The following is a 22,489-nucleotide window of genomic DNA, read 5'->3' as shown; positions in this document are numbered from 1 at the left end:
ATTATTTTGAAATAGGTCCATGTAGTGCATCAGTAGAATTAGTCATTTTTATTGCCAAGTATTCCATTGCACAGATATGTCAATTTTGTTTAACCATTTACTTCCTTTTTTTTTTTTTTTGAGACGAAGTCTCACTCTGTCACCCAGGCTGGAGTGCAATGGCGCGATCTCGGCTCACTGCAACCTCCGCTTCCTGGGTTCAAGCCATTCTTCTGCCTCAGCCTCCTGAGTAGCTGGGATTACAGGCGCCCGCCACCACGCCCGGCTAATTTTTTGGTTTTAGTAGAGACGGGGTTTCACTATGTTGGCCAGGCTGGTCTTGAACTCCTGACCTTGTGATCCGCCCACCTCGGCCTCCGAAACCATTCACTTCTTAATGGACATTTAAGTTATGTTCAATTTTTGACTACTGTGAATAAAACTGCCAAAACGTTAGGATATAGGTTTCATCTCTCTGGAGTACCTCATTGTGGAGTGGCTGGGCTGTATGGTAAATGTACATTTAGCTTGTTAAGAAACTGCAAAACAATTTTCTAAAGTGATTGTACCATTCATTTTACATTCCCATCACTACCATATGAGTATCAGATGCTCCGCATTCTCAGCAACATTTGGTATGGTCAGTCTTTTTAACTTTAATTAAGTGGATATACAGTGATATATCACTGCCATTTTAATTTGTATTTTCCAAATGACTAAAGATATTGAGTATCTTTTCACATGTTCATTGGCCATTAGTACTCTATTGTGAAGTTCAACTTTTTTCCCTTTTATAATTGGCTTTTTGCCTTTCTTATTTTTTAAGTTGTTAGAGTTCATTATGTTCTGGATAACAGTACATTGGAAGATATATTTAATGCAAATATTCTCTCCAAGACTGTTGTCTGTCTTCTAATTTTCTTAAGTGTCTTTTCAATTTATTTTAAATCTGTTTTTCTTTTTACGGTTCATGATTCTTGTGTCCCATCTAAGAAATCATTGCCTATTCCAAGATGGAAAAGATTTTCTCCTATGTTTTCTTCTAGGAAATTCACAATTTTAGCTTTTGTGTCTAGGTGTATGCCTATTTTGAGTTAATTTATAATACAGAGTTAAGGATCATTGTTTTGCAATGGATGTCCAATTCTTCTAGCACCACTTATTGAAAATACTTTCCTTTTCCCACTGAACTGCCTTTCCATCTTTGTTGAAAACCAGTTGACAATATGCATTTCTATTTCTGGACTCTCTTCTGTTCCAGCTATTTATATGCCTATTTTTAAGGCAGTGACACATTATCTTGATTACTATAGAATTTGAGTAAATTTTGAAATCACAGAATATAAATCCTTAAATTTTATTCTTTTTAAAATTGTTTTGATTTTGTAAGTCATTTGTATTTCCATATACAAAGGCATTGTTCTCATAGAAGATGATAGCTCCATGTCCCTGAAGACCTTCCAGTGGGACAAGATGTAGAGGTGGAAGACAGTGATATTGTGATCCTGACTCTGTGTAAGCCTAATGTGCATGTTTGAGTTTTAGGTTTTTTTTTTTTTTTTTTAGTTTCAAGTAAAAAAATAATTTCTAAGATAGAAGAAAGTTGTAGAATAAGGATATAAAGAAAAAAATTTTTTGTATATTCATACAATATGTGTTTTAAACTAAGTGTTATTAGAGGAGGCAAAAATAATAAAAGGTTTATAAAGTAAAAAAGTTACAGTAAGCTGAAGTTAATGTTAATTTACTTTGGAAGAAAAATTCTTTTTACAAACTTAGTGTAGCCTAAATACACAGTGTTTATAAAGTTTACAGTAGCATACAGTAATGTTCTAGGCCTCCACATTCACACACCATTCACTCACTGACTCGCCCAGAGCAACTTCCAGTTCTACAAGCTCCATTCATGGTACATACCCTATAAAGGTGCCCTATAGAGATTTTTAAAATCATTTATACTGTATTTTTGCTGTACCTTTTCTAGATTTATATATGTTTAGGTAGACAAATACTTGCCATTGTGTTCCAACTGCCTACAGTCTTCAGTATAGTAACATTGAGTACAGGCTTACAGCCTAGGAGCAATAGGCTATACCATATAGCCCAGGTGTGTAATAGGTTATCCCATCCAGGTTTGTGTAAGTACAATCTATGATGTTCACATGATGATACTAAGAATGCATTTCTCAGAACATATCCCCATTATTAAAGTGATGCATGATTGCAAATGGATTCAAGTGTATCATTTTATTATTAGTTTTCTGTCTGTTCTGTGTTTTTGTTCCCCTCTTTCCCTTTCCCACTTTCTTTCAGATTAAATGTATATTTTAGGCTGTCTTTTTAATTTCTATATTGTCCTTTTAGCTATTCGTTTTTGGATTCTTTCCTTAATGGTTGTTCTGGAATTAAAATAAACAACTTTGGTAGCCTTACTACAAGATGCCCTCCCTGTCTTCATTCTCACCACTAAGAAATGTCTTGAGGGTAAAGAAAAAAATCCAATATTCTTAAGAAATCATAAAGACTAAATCTAGCATGTGAATTAAAAACCCTTTCCTAAAACCTCAGAAAAATCCAAGGTGATGCCTCAGAGAACTATTCAGTCAAACTATAGGGCCAAGAAGTTTAAGAATATTGTCTCAGTAGTTTTAGCAAAAGGCCAAAGTATAAAAGGGCTTATCTCAAAGAAATTTGTAGTTGTGGCTTTCCCCTAATGAAATGAGCCTCAGTAGGATTCACGTGAGACCCACAAAGTTTTTAAGAGCACTGTATTTACATGAACACAGTGAGCTTGGACTGAAATGGACAGAGGCAGTAAAAAAAAGCAATGATACGCAACTTTTACAGAATGGAAGCAGGCAGAGAAGGACAATTGCAAACGCAAGTTATCTTTTATATGTATATATATATATATATATTTAAAAAAAAAAAAAAGGAATGACCAGAGAAGGGAAATAGGAGCACAGAGAGTAGTGCCAAGAGTCATGGGGAATCATTCCCAGGAGGGAGGATGACTGAGTCCTAATCAAGGAATGTCCAATACTTGCCTGGCTCAATTTCAGAATTGCTATATAACAATGACTCCAGTTTTTCTGCTTTCTGAACAGAAGTGTCACTAGTGATTATCCTATGCCTATCTCACCATAGTATATTGGGAATATGAAGGGCAACTGTTTCTTTGGCTGAGGTCTTCAGATCAAGAGGACATGAACTCAAGGAGTTACATAAGCAACTACATCCAAGGAGCCTCATGTGCAATTGAACCTAGTTTAGATGAGGAAATACTGGACATTAAGCTAATGCTACAACAGAATCTCTGAAGTTTGAAAACTGATTTATCCTTGACTTTCCCTATTTGGCAACTGCTTTAATTCAGGATCTTATCAAAGATTGCAACAACCCACATACTAGTTGTATTAGTCCATTCTTGCACTACTATAAAGAACTACCCGAGACTGGGTAATTTATTTAAAAAAGAAGAAGAAGAAGAGAGATTTACTTAGCTCATGGTTCTGGAAGCTATAGAGGGAGCATGGCTGGGGAGGCCTCAGAAAACTTAAAATCGTGGTGGAAGGCAGAGGGGAAGCAGGAACATCTTACATGGCCAGAGCAGGAAGAACAGAGAGAAGCAGGAGGTGCTACATACTTTTAAACAACCAAATCTCACAATAACTCACTCAATGTCATGAGAATAGCACCAAAGGGGAAACCTGCCCAAATGAGCCAATCACCTCCCACCAGGCCCAACCTCCAACATTAAGGATTACAATTTGACATGACATTTGCATGGGGACACAGACCCAAACCTTCACTAGTGTTCCTGAAATAACACTCTCTCCACTCCACTGTGTAAACTTATTCCTAGCTTCTCCTGGATTGTTAGAGGATTACGGCACCAATTCTAACCCCTACTGTAGCTTCCATCACAATGTGCTGTAAATGTCTGCTTACATATTTTCTTCCTCCACTTTTTATTGTTATATCTTCAAGACCTAGAACACTGCCTATCACGTAACAGATATTTATTTATTAAATGAATGACCAAATGCTCATGTCACATGTACTTCTAAATCATTTGAAACTGCTCACAATAGAAGATACATCTTCATTAAATCAATAAAAGTAAAAGAATCGCTATGCAATAACCCAATTTGCTCATGAAAAAGTTAAAGTTTTGGAAAATTCATTCATTCAAAATAAGTTATTTTCGTTAATGCAAGACAAATGAGGTGATAATATTTATTCATACCACTTTTCAACATGTTTGCTTGGTTTTCTAAGTCAGATATTTCAATCTTGACATTTTCTTTCATCAAAAGCTCTCTTTTCTTTGTTATTTCATAATCATTATTAAAGTCTGTAATTTCCTTAATAAATTTGTCTTCCTCCTCTATCATTTGTTTCTTTATAGCCTCCTGAAAAACATAAATAAAAGATCAAATGTAGGTGTTAGTTGCAATAATATTTTTCCTTAATTATTTAAAATATAATAATTTGGAATTATTAACAATGAAAGTATATAGTTATACTTCCTGGTATTATGGCAAAAATGTTTTTTTCTCGTAGTAATATTAATAAAAAACTGAAGCTATTATATAGTAACAACTATCTTCAGATGAAAGATTTAATCTTAAAGTTTTGGGAGAATTATTGAGGTAGATATTCTACCACTCATCATTATATCTGTTTATTTGTGTATTAAAATTCAGAATCATATTACATTTTATAATTATAATATAAAACTGGAGAGTAAAGTAATTAAATGGCCAAACTGAAAAACTAAAATTTACACTTAAAGGGATTACTGCCTTACAGGAAAACAAACAAACAAACAAGGATAGCCAAGAAAACCTTTTAAAATGTGGATGATGAAATCAAAATTACATATTCACTTCAAAATCAGTTTTAAATAATAGTTTACATTTTATGAAGTATCAACATGGCAGAGAAATAAGAATTTCCAAAAACTGTGGACAATGCAAAAACCTAAACTCTTTAACAATGCTAGAATATAAACATTACCATATTTTTCTAAGCTATGTCAATGAATTTTAAGCCACATTTTCAAACTGGCCACATCATTTCAAACCACCAAGTGTGTTGGTTCTGACTTCAGATATGTATTTTTAATATCTTTAAATGTATTTTCTTTAAAATGTCAATTAATCACAAGTCATATTTCTAAATTGGCCCTGTCATTCAAAACTATTGCTCAGGCTGTTGGCTCTGAGTTAACAGAAAAAGATTAACAATATCCATCCTTTTAGCCACATCCATACATATGCCTAAAGTGTGAAACTTTCTGCCTTTCAAAACGATTTTATCCAAGGTCTCAATGCCTGAGCAATTCAAATCAGTTCCACTGTTTCTTTTGTGCTTATTACAACTGAAAATAATTGTTATATTACATCCCTGCCCATATACTTCTTTCAAACTGTATTACTCTACCAATTGGTTTTAAATAGCACTTAATACTGTCCTGTATCTGAGCAGTACTACCTGCTAATATGCACATGGATAATTTTCTAAAAGTATACTTAAGTATATTTGAATACTTTTTTACATAATTAGTGAAATAGATTTTTCTAGGTGGCTGGAAACTTACAAAGGTTTGAAGAAGCATATTCCTATGGTTTGTAATTTCACTGTACTGTTTTTCTAAGGCATTTTCATGAGCTTTCAAAAGCTGTAAGAAGAAGGATTTTTCAAAAAACTGTTGAACCTTCAAAGTACAAAAACAGAAATCAGAATAAAACAATTAATTAGACATTTTAGAGTACCTTAGGTAACAGAGCAGATTTGTCTAGTATAAAATATATTCTGTATTAATCTTTAAAATGCAAAATAAAATTAGCATCAAACATCTTATTTTATATACACTATCTTGTATTATTTTTTAAGTACTTTATAGTTACAATTTTATAATCTCTTCCCCTAATAAGACTATAGGCTCCTCAAGGGCAGAGAATGTGCTTTCTTTTTCCTCTCAATGCCTAGAAGAATTCTTAGCTTAGGTACTAATGCTTTTTGAATACACACACTGAAATCTGCTTTAAGACTGTTTGTTTTTAAATAATAAGTTTCTATTTTCACAGTTTATAAGGAATATATGAATGAATAAATCATGTACATAATGTAACTAATAAAATAATAAGATAAAATCTACAAGGCAGAGGCAAAAACCCAGTCCCATGATTATAGTTATATCAAATAAAAAACGAGTCTGCTAAAGACCTTAAATGGGTTTTGAGAACTCATTTTTTATTTTAATACTTCATTTGGTTCTAAGTAGCAAAAGGTATAATAAACATTAATGTTAGACATGCAACTGTTATTTCATTTGGACCTTAAAAAGTAACATCTCCTGAGAGATGAATATTGAAACGAAGTCAGGAAGCTTTAATATATGAAAGCTAAAAATGATGCTGGACTGGAAATACTGTAATTTTTCTACTATGTTCAGTACTAGCCCTCATAAGAAAGCATCATTTCCAGTTTGGGGCTGTTCCCATCTCCACAGAGAAAAGAAAAAGGATATAAATTCAACTTAAATTGCAGAAAGCAAGATTTATGGTAGTTATAAGAACTTCCTCAAGGTGAGAGACAGGTTGTGAAATCTCTGTCCCAGAAGATATTGAATAGTAAAGAGCTTAGAAATAGTCTAGTCCAGAGGCAAAAGGGTTGGCTTAAGAGACAGTTTGAAATATTATGGCTAAAATGTCCTAGAAATATTGACATTAAAAAAGTTGCTGAAATTTTCAAAACCAGAAAATATGATCTTACATTTATATAAGATCGTAGCCCATCTGCCCATATCTTCAGTACTTGGTACTGTTTTCATCAACCCAATTTTAAGAAAGGCATCAACAGAGAAAGATTAGAGAGGTACAATTCACATAATCAAAGGAACTGAGATAATATTTTAGAGATTGGGGGAAGGAATAATAGGGTGGTTAGTATTTTTCTGTCTCAGAAGACAGAAATTAGAAAACATATGGCCAAATCTATAAAATCATATAGAAATTTATAACAAGGGGAAACTAGGGTATGATCATGAAATCTACCACATTTATTCAGAATAAAAAATATTTCGTGACTATTTAATACTTATTATGTAAATGATAATAAAATGAGGTCCAGAGAAGTTAAACACCTTAACAAAGGCTATATAACTAATTAGAGGCAAATCCAGGACTAAAATTCAGGTCTTCTGCCTTTCTTTCTTCTAAATCATGATGTGAGCATGGAAATGTCAGAACTATTTCAAAGTAATGAAAAGATAATTCTAGAGCTAAAAAGAGACTTTGAGGTGTGATGGTGAGTTGAAAATATATAAGGTTAATAAACATTTAAGGAAATTACCAAATCCTAGATCCACCAGAGCTTACTGAGAAGGGTGTTTGCAGTATATACCTAACTCTGAGTTACTGCTGTGGACACTGCCCAGGAATGTCCACAAAAAATGCTTTAGAGACCAAATAATGCACTGGATAAATGTGAGTTTAATCTACTAAGGTATTTCAAGTATTATGCCCTTCAGAAACGCAATTCATGAATTCTAGGTCCATGTATACCACTGACCTGTTGTAAAAGATCTATGTCAAACCCAAAACTCAAAAATGAGGAAAATATTACTTATCAAACTAACGGATTTCTAAATGAGACTTAAGCAAATCTATTATTCAAATTCAGGAAAGCCTTATGTTAAGGACTCAGAAATTAAGGTGCTATCTTTCAGCTATCAATGACTAAGAGCTTAAATTACCACTGAGCCCACGTCTTCTTTCTTAAAAGGGAGAATAACCAATATTAAGAAGAGCTAGGTGACATATTGGCACTCAACCAGAATATTTCACCATTACCTACAAAATGAAATCTATATCCCAAAAACTAAAAAGTAGACAGCTGTTCTAAAGATTTATAAAAAGGGCATATCCATAATTTCCTCTTCCCTAAAATTTTATGTAAAACATCCATTTTAAGTTCTCTGCTTCTTTTTTATTTTTATTATTAGTTTATCTCCTCTTCATTCCCTTTCTGTCTTACCTTCTGTCTTTATCATTTACTTCCATATTTGTCTCTTTTAATCCAGATCTAAAGAGTCCCAGAGAGTCAATAACTACAGAAAGATTACGGTACATTAATCTTCAAATTTACATAGGATCTATGGTTAAAAAATGTTAATACAAAAGTCTTGGTAAGTATGAGAAGTAGAATGACGGAGAAAGTGGCAGGAGTTTGGGAAAGTTAAAGTCAGGAAGGACGAGAATAGAGGCCTATAATATTCTGCTTCACATTGTTAAGGACATCAACAGATCAAGGTTGCAGAAGCTAGATGAGGCCTATTATTATTAATATATTGCCTTCGTATTTTAGTGGAACTAAGGAAACAAAAACTTTTGAATCTGCCCAGTTCCTCTTTGTTAAGTTACTAACTCTTCAGAAATAAAATAGCTTTTCACAGTCTCCTATTCGTAGAATGTTTCAGATGGTTCCTTTTGTTCTTGCTGTTGTCCCAACTGATTTCCTAAGTTATTTTTTATGTTCCTACGTTTGACAACTAATCTACTGATATGTAAAATTTAAGTAAATATTCCAAATATAACCCTGAATGTATTGATAGCATCAAAAGATGAATAAATAATCATCAAAAAATCTTCTCACCTCTTTTTTGTTACAAAGGTAATGGGTGGAGATCAGAGTTGGGAAGATAATACATAAAATGTTAGCGTGTGACATAAAAATATTTCTAAATATATCGAGTCAGGTTTGAACTGAGGCAATATTTTATATCTATGTAGCTTGAACCATTTATTTTATAGTAAACAAAAACTTAAAAATCCATTGCTTCTGTGTCCTAAGTTATCCACTAAGATCCCAAAAGAATACAGACAATATGAAGAAAAGGGTGGGAAGTTCCTAATGGCAGTGATAAAATTTTCTCTTTTTCATTTCTATCTGTCCTCCTACTAGAAATGAAAAAATATATTTGCACACAGCCTTGAAGTGATAGGCCAGGCACAGTGGCTCACACCTGTAATCCCAGCACTTTGGGAGGCCGAGACGGGTGGATCACCTGGTCAGGAGTTTGAGACCAGCCTGGCCAACATGGTGAAATCCCCCTCTACTAAAAATACAAAAATCAGCCAGGTGCGGTGGGGGCACCCGTAATGCCAGCTACTCAGGAGGCTAAGGCAGAATAATGTCTTGAATCCGGGAGGCAGAAGTTGCAGTGAGCCAAGATTGTGCCACTGCACTCCAGCCTGGGTGACGAGAATGAAATTCTGTTTAAAAAAAAAAAAAAAAATCTAGAATCAAATAGCCAAGCTTTGTCAGAAAATACTGCTGTTTTGGAAAATTCTAATTTATAGTAGTGCCAGCTCCCTGGTTAATTCTGCTTCTCTCAGCAATAAAGACAGTTTTTTTCCTTGTTTTATTCCTCTTGGGATATTTGATTTTTTAATGGAGCTTATAGTTTTCCCAGTGAGCTGACTTATCTGGTCAACTAGGTCAGTTTTCAGCAAAGCCATGATTTGTGACTTTTCACTACTCTTGCTGCCTGGGTGCCTTTAGGTATTTTTCTGCCAGAAGAACTTAAAAATTGAAAATGACTGAGGGTTTAAAATTAATGTTAGGGTCCAAGCAAGCAAAGTACATAGGTCCTCTTTGTTGTGGTTGCTGTTGTTAAAAATAATCTCAGCCTTGAGGAACTGACATTTTGCTGATTAAATAATCTGCCCCATAGCATAGTAGGCAACTTTACATTTAAAAAAAAAAACTAAGAGTTATGTAGAAAATTTCACATTCCTAAAACCATAACAATTGGGAAAAATATATCATTATTATGACTATATGATAAAAGACATTCTAAATACTAAGGTACATTAATGAATATTGTATTGATAGCAGATATTAAGGTTTTTGTAAAAAAGATCTATCTTTATACTTTTCCAAATCACAGAGGCAATGCTTAAAGAATAACTTACTATGACATAATAATCCTAATATAGTTAGCAAGGAAAGAAATAACCTCCTGACAATGGCTTATAAGGCTTTACATGATTTTCACCCCCTCATTCCCTCTCCAGCCATCTCTCCTATCAGTCACCTCCTCACTTGCCCCATTCCAGCCACAGTGGCCTTATTATTATTACATATGTATCATATGTAATATATATAATATATAATATCACATATAATATATACTACATACTATTATATATAATATAAAATATAATACATGTATAATATAATATAATATTTATACATATTAAATATATATTTTTGTTGTTGTTGAAATGGAGTCTTACTCTTGTCGCCCAGGCTGGAGTGCAGTGGCATGATCTTGGCTCACTGCAACCTCCGCCTCACGGATTCAAGCAATTCTCCTGCCTCAGCCTCCCGGGTAGCTGGGATTACAGGGGCACATCATGATGACTGGCTGATTTTTGTATTTTTAGTAGAGACAGGGTTTCGCCATGTTGGCCAGGCTGTTCTCAAACTTCTGACCTCAGGTGATCCACCCCCCTTGGCCTCTCAGAGTGCTGGGAATACAGATGTGAGCCACCACACCTGGCCCCCTTATTATATATGATTCCAAGAAAATATACAGAGAAACCGTCAAGAAATAAAAAAAGGGTTTAGTAAAGAAGCTAGTAACAAAATAAATACCAAAATCTATTCTAGTTACCAACAAAAACAGAAAAAAGCGTGGAAAATATCCCATTCGTGACAGCAAAATCAAGACAAACAAAATACACAAATAAGAAATATCTGAGACCTGTATGAAAAACTTCTACTGAGGAACCTAAAAGAAAATCTGAATAAACAGAAAAAGATGTTATATTCTTAAGTGTGACTCAGAGTTATAAAGACATCAATTCTTCATAAATTACAACATGAAATTAGTGCAAGCTTATGAAAACCCCAATGATTTTGGTTCTTTTTTAATTTGACAAAATGATTTTCAAATTTATCTAGAAATATAAACCGAGAAAAGAATCAGGAAAATTCTGAAAAAGAAATTACCCTTCCAGAGGGCCAAAGATATTTTAAAACTAATATATTTAAGCCAATAATATACTGGTGCCAAAACAAATAGATTAATAGTATAGAATATATAAAACAGATACAAGTATAGATATACACACGCACATGCAAAATACTGTATCATAAAGACAGTGTTTCCAATCAATGGGGAACATGTGACATTTACTCAGGTGACAACAGTCATTTTTCTTTAAAATATTTTAAAAAAGAAAACCACTATAAAAGTATTAGAAAAAGATATTGTTTAAAATCTTGGAGTGGGACAGGCTTTCCCAAGCCTAGAATGGATTTGGAAACAAACTAAAACATTAAAAATTCCAGCAACACAAAACTCTAAACTTTTACTAGAAAATCATGTCATAAAAAGCCAAGATACAAATAATAAAGTTTGCAACAAATGATAAAGAAAGAATATCTATAATAAAAAGCTAGATGCCAACCAGAAAAGACTAGGACAGGATAGAAATAGGTAAATATACATATAAATTAAAAATAATAAGTTAAAAAATTCAAATTAAAACTAAAAAGATGCCATTTTTATATTTATAATACATATTAATTTTCAGTGTATGAGTAGTAAAACTGTGAGAATAAAACTGGAACAACTTTTCTGGAGGACAATTTAAAAATAATCAAAGCCTTAAAAATTACAGACCCGTTGACACAGCAATTTGATTTATAAAGCTTTACCCTAAAAAGCTAGGATAAGTGCACAAAGATGTATGTATACGGTTATCACTGCAATGATGATAGAAACAGTAATTTATTAATACAATAGTAAATACTTATCAATAAGAAATTAGTTAAATAAAATATAGTATAACATTTAATGGAATACTATGCAGCAATTAAAATTGCTTATTTATATATATATATTTACTCAGATGTCTAGGTTACAGTAAATAGAAAAAAGCAAATTATTTAAGAAAAATATAAATCCATTTAAACAATTTTGAAAGAAAACCTATGAAAACGTTAACCGTGTGGTGGAATTATAGGTGATTTTCACTCTGCTTTTTGCCAATTTCTATTTTTGGAATAATTTGCAATAAATAAACACTACTTTTATAAAGAGTTAAAACAATAAAACTATTTTAATTTTGAAAAGTAATCTACTGCATGTTCACCAAATATAATGGTAGAAGGCCTCAGAATTTCCCAGGAATAAAACCCACTTTTCCAGTAGGAACATAAGCGAGATATCTTAGTAAAGACGGGGAGGAGCGGGAGCTCAGAATGAAAAGAACATTTTAGAGTAATAATCTGATCCATTTGCTCACTGTGGTGGTCCCATCTCTCCCTTTCCTTCCTCTATCTCTCTTGGGAGGAATTTTTAACCAGAAGAAATTAGACTACATTTGAAACTGTGGAACTCATCCGAACAAAGGAAACTGAGGTATACAGCCTTTTAACTTATCTTGAAATATTAATTCAGGCAATAACAATCCATGAGACCATATATGCAACAAAGCCTACATGAGAAATTCTTCCTATCAGCATCAGATCACAGGCACAGCTATAAGTCGCCAGTTGCCTTTGATCCTTCCCACTCACCTTTTCAGAACTCACCTCCTGTTCCAAAGTCCACAGTCAACTCTTTTCAAAATAACCCCTAAACTGCAAAATTATTCTTCCTCTTTTCCTCAAATAAAACTCCTATTCCTCCAAAGCTGCTCATCTCAGCGAGACAGTAATCTGATTAGGGAAAGACGAGCAAAGCACAAATACTGACCGGTCAACAACATTTTGTACTGATACGTTTTAATCTGAAAGACTCTTCCTGGGGAGCAACTTTAAAGTAAGATAACTTCTGTGTTATTTGACAACTCAGGTGGCAGTACCTTACCTTACCTATCACCACACATCTTAGGATACAAAACAAAGGGATGCTGAGGTAGTGTTTATTCATGCACTGCTTTTAATGGAAGAACTATAAAATGTCACACATTCTTTAAAACATACATCTTCCTCAACAAATAAGAAAACTTGGCACATGTGCAAGAAATAATCATATCTCAGGCAAGTAAAGCTACACTACAAGAACACTAGAAATTGGGCTGGGGGGTACTCACATCAGCTTGTCAATCAGCTTTAGCTCTAAGAAAGTAGTTGATTCTTCCAGTATTCAAGAAAATGAGAACAGGACAAAAAACAATTTATATATTGTATTTATAGGCAAATTGCAGGTCTGAACAAATCTCACAGAATAACAACATGAACCCTATGAAAAATACTGTTAACAGAAGAGATAAAGAGAATTATCCAAAAGATTACAGTGAAGAGCACAGGATGAAAAAAAAATTGTAATCAATTACTTACTGTTCTTAAGAGGATGCAAACAAAGACATGTCCACTAGAAAACAAGAGCAAGGAAGGACATAGCAGAGAAAGATAGAAACAGAACAAGCTGAGATTTTTAAAAATTAAAGTGTTAAAAAAGAGAAGACAACACATGATTTAAATTTGCAGAGAGCATTAAATAACTAAAACTAATACTGCAAAAGATAGAATTAGGGATGTAAAGGATACAAAGTTTTCCCAGACTTCTGAGGATTCAATTCAGAGAAAAGAGAATAAAGCTCTTCTAAATTATAAGAAATGGGTGTATTGAAAACAAACTCCATGAAATAATAGCTGAGGTTAAAATGGAAGGCTCACCCTTGTTCCAGAAAAAAAAAATATATCTGTACCAAATTTGGAATTATAGATTGTTTAAAATCATAAAAGCAATCAGGGAAGAAAACAAAACCTAACAGCTTACCTTAAAATAGGATTTTTAAAAACCAGGTTGACTTCAATACTTCTCTTCTGCATTAATAAATTTCAGAATATAATAGTGCTAGATCCACAAAATGTTGTAAAAAAAGGTTTGACTCAATAATTCTGTACAGACAAGTTTCCATGCAAGTGTGAAGATAACAGAAATTTCAGATATTAATAGCTTAGAAGATCTATCATTCACAACTTCCTCCTACAAAATTACAATTACAGACTCATCAAAAGACAAATAAAAAAATAAGAACTCAAGAATGACAATGTGAGGCATTGAAGAGTTTTATAGTGCAGAATTATGGTTAATATGGCAGTAAAAGCAAAAGTAGAAAGGACTTACTTTCTACTCCAAACAAAGAGAAATGCTAGATAAAATCTAACTACATTTAAAATATTTATCATTTACATAGCTAAGCCAAAAGGAGGAGGGAAATCTTCATGCAAGAAACAAATAGACAGCTCAGTGTAAGGATGGTGATAAAATTCAAGCCCACAGGAGCATCTTTCAGAAAGGATACAGGCATTAGGGATTAGGCTTTAAATGCCCACATAAGAACAAAAATCACAGGCAAAGAGAGCCAGGGTTGGACTCATTGTACTGCCAGGAATTGAGAAATATCTATGCCAGTTATGAAAGATGGATAACAAAACTCCACCTGTTGCCCTAGAGATGCAGTGTATACGTGAGCTATATCCCATTGAGCCATGAGTGGAAAAGGAGTCATATCCTGAGAATTTGAACCCTGAGATTCTCTTATCCATACAGTGCAGAAATCCTGAGCTCAGAATTTAACATAAAAACTGGTCCTTAACAGGGGAAACCTGTGAGGCCCTGGCAGCAGGGGTGAAACTGCTTCCTAGGGACATCTTTTCTATCAAAGGAATATGTCGAACAGCCAGGAGAGATAAGTTCTTCTAAAGATAAGTTCAATAAAATAAAATCAATAATAAATCTTAAAGTTAATAAGAAAATCTACCACCATGTAAAAAAGGCATCAAATCAAACAAGTAGAATTCAAGGCAGAGGAAAATAGAAAACAGAATTCTATGAGAAAAATTTTAACTTATTCACTCACTAAATGTCTGTTTAATACCTACTATTATTCAGGCACTGTTCTAGATGCTGGGAATAACAGCAATGAACAAAATAGATTAATTTCTATCCCTTGTGGAGCTTACATTCCACTGGAGGGAGACAAATAATAAACAGATCAATATAAAATATGCCAAGAGGTGGTACATATCACACAGCATAGAGACAGGGAGAGATGGTAATGCTATTTTATATAGGGAGGTCAGGGAGGGGCCTCTACAGAGAGGGGGCCTCAAATTTTTGGGTCTTTTGACCTCTTCATAGTCTAAAAAGTTATTGAGAATTTCTTTTTGTTTGATTGTTTTCATGAATTATATCTAGAAATATTTTCTGTATCAAAATTAAAACTGAAAAAGTTTTAAACAATAATTTAATAACAATAATCCTATTGCATTTTAAATACATTTGTATTTAAAAATGACTTTCCAAAAACAAAAACAAATTAGAAAAAGGAGTTGCATATAGATTTTTTACAAATCTCATTAACATCTGGCTTAATGGAAGACAGCTGAGACCAGGTTTGGTGGTTCACGCCTGTAATTTCAGAACTTTGAGAGACCAAAGTGGGAGGATCACCTGAGGCCAGGAGTTCAAAACTAGCCTGGGCAAAATAGCAAGACCCTGTCTCTAGAAAACAATATATTTTTTAAATTAGCCAGGTAGGGTGGCAGAGGCCTGTAGTCCCAGCTACTCAGGAAGCTGAAGCAGAAGGATCACTTGAGGCCAGGAGTTTGAGGTTGCAGTGAACTGTTGTTGTGCCACTGAGCTCCAATCTGGGTAACAGAGTGAGACTCTGTCTCTTAAACATAAATAAATAAAAACAAAAAATTAAAAAAGAAGATAGCTGGACTCTCATATCTGCTTCTACTCAATCTTTTGTAATACGTTTTTCAGTTGGAGAATACGGAGTGCACAGATATGTAGTTGGAAATGATTGTGCATATTCTTCTTTGATACTATATCAAAATTCACCATGTGGTAGCTCCTTAAAGGTTAGTTGCAATGTGGAATCTAAAGCCGTTTCAATGAACTTTTCATTCTATGTTATAATAAAATCCATTGGTCTACATTGCACTTTGAGTCTACCTTTTATCTATGCACAGTTTTGTAACTTTATGCATTACTTACTGCTTCCCTGAATTATGCAGATCCTCCAAATGTTGATAGATTTCATAATATGCTTTCAAAAGTAACATTCTGAAACATCTTGAAACATACTGCTTCAAAAGTAACATTCATATTCATTAATATCACTAACGAACTCACCAGAAAAATCTTTAAGTACCAGGAAGCTGCCAAGCTTACGGTGACAAGATAGATAGGAATCCTCCAAAATTCTAATTTTTGTTTGAAAGCTTGCATATTATCATTGGCAAAATAATAAGAAGAATGTCAGATGTTTGCCTTGACATTTTAGGCTTACTTCATTTATTTTTCAGAAAATTTTGCCAAACACCCAAATCTAAATAACTACAACTTGACTGTCAATTATCTAAGTAAAAATGGCGTTTCAGAAAAAGAATAGCTAGCTCATACTGCATCTCAAACAACTGCACACATGCTCTCTCTTGAGACAATCGTGGCACTTCAGAATATAAAAGTACTTTAGGTGTACTTCCCATGTGATCGTACACAATATTGAAAATGAATATACTCAATGATCAGTTCCAATAAAATTAATATTTTTGACACTTCAATCGAAGCATTAAGTAAAACTAGCGGTTTTTGCTTTCTTACTGAGAGTGCATGGCAGTGAAGAATACGAGATGACTACTAGTACAGTTTGGTGCCACCACCTCGATTTGTGTTAAGGTGCTAACAGTTTTACTCACTGCTGCTTTTGCACTGTCAATGTGTGCATTAGCATAGAGAAGATGGCAAATGGTACCTTTGTACAGTATTATCATAAAAATAGCTTGACCTTACAAACTCCCTGAAAGTGTCTTGGGGACCCCTTTGAACTCAGCGATCACACTTTAAGAATAATGCTCTAAGGTGACAACTGAGCAGAGACTTAGGGTAACCAACCATCAAGATTTGCATGGGGCTGTCCTAGTGTTAGCACTAAAAGTCCCACATGATTCTACTGGGAGAGATCTAAATGAAGTGAGCGTGCATGACAGAATAACAGCTAATGGAATCAGCATTTCAAGCAGAGGAAACAGCAAGTGCAAAGGCCCTGGGGTCAAAGAATGATTGGCATATCCAAGAAAAAACAGCCCAGTACAAAGGTTCACACCCCCATAAACCTGACTGTCCTCAGGAAGGTGAGCTACTGGACAATGTCTAATACAATACTCAAAAGACACTCAGTGACCTTTTTTGCCTATTTCCAAGTTTTGGATAATTACTCATGACAAATATGATAAGGCTTTCTTTATAGAATTTCATAGAGAAAATGGAAACAAATTTTTTCTTTAAATGAGAACATCAAAAATTTTGAGTTTACAGTTAGGTTTATATAGTTGAAATTGCTTGATGTCAATCCTGTAATTCAGGAAGGAAGGTGTTATATAATTTATTTGCCAAGTATTCATAGTGTGATTTAGCAGTTGCTCAATGAATGTTTGTTGAATGAATAATTGCCAACTATAAAATTAAATATTGGTAGGATCTAAATTTTTTTGATTAAGCGTAAAGAAAGAAAAAAGCACTCCAATTACAAAACTCCATTTCAATACTATAAATGATAATAATTTGTGATTTTGTTCTTTCTCCAATTAGGTAGTACAGTACTAAAGGATATGACTTTGCCTGCTGTTCTGGAGGTTTCCTAACTTTCACCAATTAAAAAAAAGAACACATACATATTGAGGCAAAGAAGTAAATGGGGCCACCTTAAGTTACTTTTTAATTTCAATACAATTTTCCTTTAAAAATTCATGAAATATTCTTTTATTATTGTTATGGTGTTTACACAAGTTAAAATTGGAAACAGAAAAAATAAACAAAATATTCACAAAATAGCCTCAGATTTTCCTCCATTTACTCCCTCTTAAGGGAATATGGCATTATATTGAGTTTTATGTAATATGTTTATAAAAATTAAATGTCAAAATTTTAATTATATGCCATTTTTAAAAATAGAAGAAGCTCTTTTAGACGTTTAAAAGAAACTACCAATGTTCTGTCAGTCCTTAATTTTGGTTTGCCCTGTCATCAATACTATACAACTTTTCCTTAACTATCAGAAGTTTTGGGTGTATTGGTAAGCATGAATGCAAATCCAGGGCATGTTCTCATTTTTCTGTTTTCATATTACCAAACCTAACCAGGCATAGTGTAGCTGTCCAATTCATAAAGTACTCATACTATATAACCTGAGACTTTTGCAACCATATATTTTAAAAGACTCATTGAGCCCTGCAAGGCAAATGCTATCATTCAAGTTCTAATTACATGCTATCCGGGTTTTACATAAAAGAAAAAAAATGAATACTGTACTTCCCAAATGCATTTATTGACCAGAATCAACATCCAAAATAAATGCCCCCCAAATTTTCTGAATGTATGACTGTACAATAGCTGAAGCACTACTCTATTCAAATTATGTTCTATTAATAGTTTCTCCTTGTGCTGCTACTGTTTGATAAATGGGTCAATAAATGCCAAGTCAAGTATTCAAGTAAATATATTTTCATTGTTATTGGCAGACATATAATTAACTCAGAATAAAAGAAACAAGAAATCAATTTAGGATTAGTTCTTCAGTTCTTCCCATTAGTCATCTGCATTATAATTGTGATTCCACTTTTAAAATCTTTATGCACATATACATACCATCTTGACTATAATATAAATCAAACTATTTCAATTATAAATTAGTATTGTATGAACTGTGACCCTCATATGTTAATTTTATTAGTAAGATACAAATGTATTATTACCCACATATATGAGCTGGTTAAAAAGCAATGCATGCTTATGAACCTATATTAATTAGTAATTTCAACAAATGTTTCTAAACAATAGTAGGCCTTTTCTGTCTTCTTTCTAGTAAAAACAACTGAATCAACATTTTTTAATGTATGTGTATATATCAACAAATTACATTTCCATTTGCAGACAAAACAAAACTTTGCTAACAAAGAAAATATTACAGAGTAACATTAAAAAATATATTATATCAGGTCAATATCCTCACCAATCCAGGAAAAATGCATTTTGTACAAAAACTTGCATAAGCAACCTTTTAAAAATATTAACCTAAACAAGATACAAAACTTCAGTTATATTATTATACATGAATGTCATGACGAAAAACGTTTAATGTGAGCTTAAGAAATCTGCTTTAATAAAATATGCTGTTATTACTCAATTGTTACTTTTATTATGGTAGTTTAATTGTTTCTGAATTATATATCGTGGACAAGTCATTTACCTCTCAGTTTCCTCACTCATAAAAAGGGGATAATGATGGAGTCTCATCACAAGATTCCTGTTAGGATTAAAGGAGTTAATACAGGAGAAGCATTTAGAACAGTGCCCCTGCATACAGTACATGCTCATATTTTGCCCATTACTTCTATTAGCTTCTAGATATCAATCCTGAAAGTGTCTTAATTCCTTTTCAAGAGAAAGAAAGTTGCATCATAACATTCTTAATGTTTTGCCCATACCACCAGCTTTCAGCATTGCTGGTAGCAGCTAGTTTACCTACTATTCACAGGCAAAACAGGAGGAAGGATCTCACTGAATAACAGTTACAAATTCTATTTTAAAAGACTCTCCCTATTATCTATCAAACTATTAGTACTCAATTCATTCAACACACTACTGTACACTATATACTGTTAGATAACAGGCAGTGAGAATAAAAGATGGATAAGGAAAAAAATTCCAGATACGCTGCTCACAAAATAGTGGGGGATACAAACACAAATACAAGTATGTATCATTGTTTAATTTTAAAATTTTACCAAGATGTCTTTATTGTATAAATAATAAATATTTTATAAATAAAGAAGGCTTTATTGGTGATGTTTGAGCAACACCTGGAAAGAAAAGCTGAAATTCGCCAGATGGAGAAGTGTTCTCTGATTGTTTCATTCCCAAAGAAAACTGAAAATTCCTCAAAGTCATAAGTTAAAATAGTTATATTTGAAGCAAACAGACTTCCTCAAACAGACTTCATATTACACAGTGCTTGTTTAGTTCATCACTGGGTACTTAATAAATATTTTTGAATAACTCTCTGTCCCCACCCATAGCGAGGCCTTCATTGTGGCACACTTAAATAATATTCTTAGCTTCCTAATTGTCTATTCCCATCTTCCCAATCAGAGCTCAGAAAGAGCCTCCTAAAACTACCTTTTTTTTTTAAAGACAGGGTCTCACTATGTTGCCCAGGCTGGCATTAAACTGAACAACTGTCTTCTCACCTTAGCCTCCTGAGTAACTGGAACTACAAGCATGTGCCACCATACTAGGCTACCTAAACCCACTTTTACTGCTCCCTGATCAGGAACTTGCAACGGTTTTCTGCTATTCCCAGATATCAGCCCTTTGCTTTGACTAGATTCCTTTCCCAATATGCACTGCACATATCTGCCTCCTCCTTCTGTCTGGAACGCTTTCCTCCTACTACTTCCTTCTATTTGCCTCTTCAAAATTCTATCCATCCTTCAAGAAGCCATCAGACTCTCTTGCTTCTTTTTAAAATAACAGAACATTACAAACGCTGCAGGAAAGAGAGAAACGCTAATGGAAAAGGTATACTTCGGACGCAAGGCATGTCTAAAATGTGGCAGAGACTTTTAAAACTAAAGGCAGGGGCTTGTTTGAAATTTACATGCAATTGTTATATCAACATAGCACACAAATTATTTATCATTCAAAATGTATATACTGCACCAACTACTTATTAAATAAGTGGAATAATGATTCTTCTAATGACATTGTGCTCTTTTAAAACCTTAGCCATCCCACAAAATGGACAATGAATTCTTCATTACCTTAGTTTATTTAGGGCAAATTCGTATTGGAATTGAAGGTGTCACGGGATTCAGAACTTTAAACATCACCAGGCAACATGGAACTAAAACAGCCAGCACAGAGTAACGTGCTTCCTACTTGAAGGACAACTGGTTAAACACTGAAATATCCCCCAAAAGTCAAGTTAAGGCAGGCTTTTTCAAGTGATAATTAGTATGCTTTACATTTCAATACCTTAGATTCCAGCTTGATTTTCTCTTCATTCAGCTCCTCCGTTGCTTTCTTAATTTTTTCACGACATCTGGTTATTTCCGACCTTACTGTAATAAAAATTAAATCTTTAAACACATCAATCTTTCTAAAGTCCCCATTTTGGTGGCGTTTGATAAGCCACCTTTCAGCTATCTTTCCCTCAGCATGGCATGCAAGCTCCCCTAACGGCTCTGACCACTGCCTTCGGGATTTCCTTCTGCTCCAAGCACCCAGCACCAGAAGACAAAAGGCCCCATGCAAAGGACAGAAATACCCCGACCTTCTCGCATCAAACGGCGACTCTCCTCCGCCTGATGCTCGGTGAAGATGATGTGCTGAAACAGGGACTCCAAGCTCATCTCAGGGCCTGGCTCCTGCGATCCTTTTCTCGCCCTTAAATATTTTATAACCAACCCTGAGGATCCTGGAAAGCAGAATAAAGAAGATGGATTCTTCTAGAACTATTCCCAGATAGACCTGTCTCCAACCCTCTGTCGCCAGCCCAGCAAGAAGATGGAGCCCGACGCCAGACGGTGTCTGAGGTGTCTGAGGGGTCTGAGGGTCTAGGGACGCTGGCCGCTGCTGCCCCTTCCTGCCCTCAGCCTTTGTTTCCCGTTACAGTTTACAAACCGGGCTTTTCTCCCTCACGCCCTAAGAGGGCAGTTTCAAGGTCTGCCTTTTTCCCTGGCGGAACCCCTGACTCACGCCTCCGTCCCTCCCTGGGTTTGTTTTTCGCTTTGGCGGCAAATAAAAAGGCTGCCAAGACCTTGGCTTTTGAGGGCGTCTGGGCAGCGGCCATTTCTGTAGTCAGCCTTTCAATCCCAGTCCTCTCTCATTTTAGGGGTAACGTCCTCAAGGTGCTCTGTCTTTCAGCAAAATGGTACGTGCCAACAAAACCCACGGCCAAAACCTTCCCTACGGCTAGAGCCAGTGCTTCAGGTCGGGCCTTGCCTGTGAGAACTTAAACTACGGCGGCTCATTGGGACCATCCTGTGGTGGGCGGGTTTGCCCTGGGCATGTGAACCCCAAAGGTCTTAGGCCCAGTTGGAGTAGGGTTGCCCGGTATCCAAGGCGCAAACACTGAATATTATAAAGTACAAAGTAACTGTGATTCTAAATATAAACTTTTACAAAGTCTTATCCTTTGACGATGGCAAAGACTGCTATAAATGTGCAATGTCTGACATTCCGCCTTAATCATTCCTTTGTAATCAGGGCATATCTTTTTTGTCTGCTTTAAAATTAATCATTGCCTTTTGTAATCAAGCTGCAGTAATATTAACACTTCAATATCTGCGCAATATGTGTCAGAGACCAAAGTGGTTGCTAATTAAAGCTTAAACATGAAAGGCACCTTTGGGACTTCTGCGTGGGATTTTTTAAATCAAAAATTAAAATATTTTTAGTTTT

At 34.3% G+C, this 22,489-nt stretch overlaps 1 protein-coding gene across 2 annotated transcripts in view; it reads right to left on the bottom strand.

The window, feature by feature from the left end:
* The window catches only part of CCDC172 (coiled-coil domain containing 172), a 55,621-nt gene extending 33,610 nt beyond the window's left edge, over positions 1–22,011 (bottom strand). The window contains exons 1-5 of one of the 2 annotated variants that reach the window (XM_055093379.1): positions 21,785–22,011; positions 21,360–21,503; positions 21,062–21,147; positions 5,585–5,701; positions 4,229–4,394 (exon numbers count right to left, since the gene is read on the bottom strand). In XM_055093379.1, coding sequence (XP_054949354.1) covers positions 4,229–4,394; positions 5,585–5,701; positions 21,062–21,147; positions 21,360–21,503; positions 21,785–21,878 — 607 coding nt within the window. In that variant the 5' untranslated portion in view covers positions 21,879–22,011. The remainder of the gene's footprint in view (positions 1–4,228; positions 4,395–5,584; positions 5,702–21,061; positions 21,148–21,359; positions 21,504–21,784) is intronic. The other variant, XM_055093380.1, reaches the window with a different exon arrangement.
* Positions 22,012–22,489: the final 478 nt, after the last annotated feature.

This window comes from Pan paniscus, chromosome 8 (genome assembly GCF_029289425.2).
Source record: "Pan paniscus chromosome 8, NHGRI_mPanPan1-v2.0_pri, whole genome shotgun sequence".
NCBI lineage: Eukaryota > Metazoa > Chordata > Mammalia > Primates > Hominidae > Pan > Pan paniscus.
The sequence above is the reverse complement of the archived record's forward strand: the minus strand, read 5'-3'. Positions and strand labels throughout refer to the sequence as shown.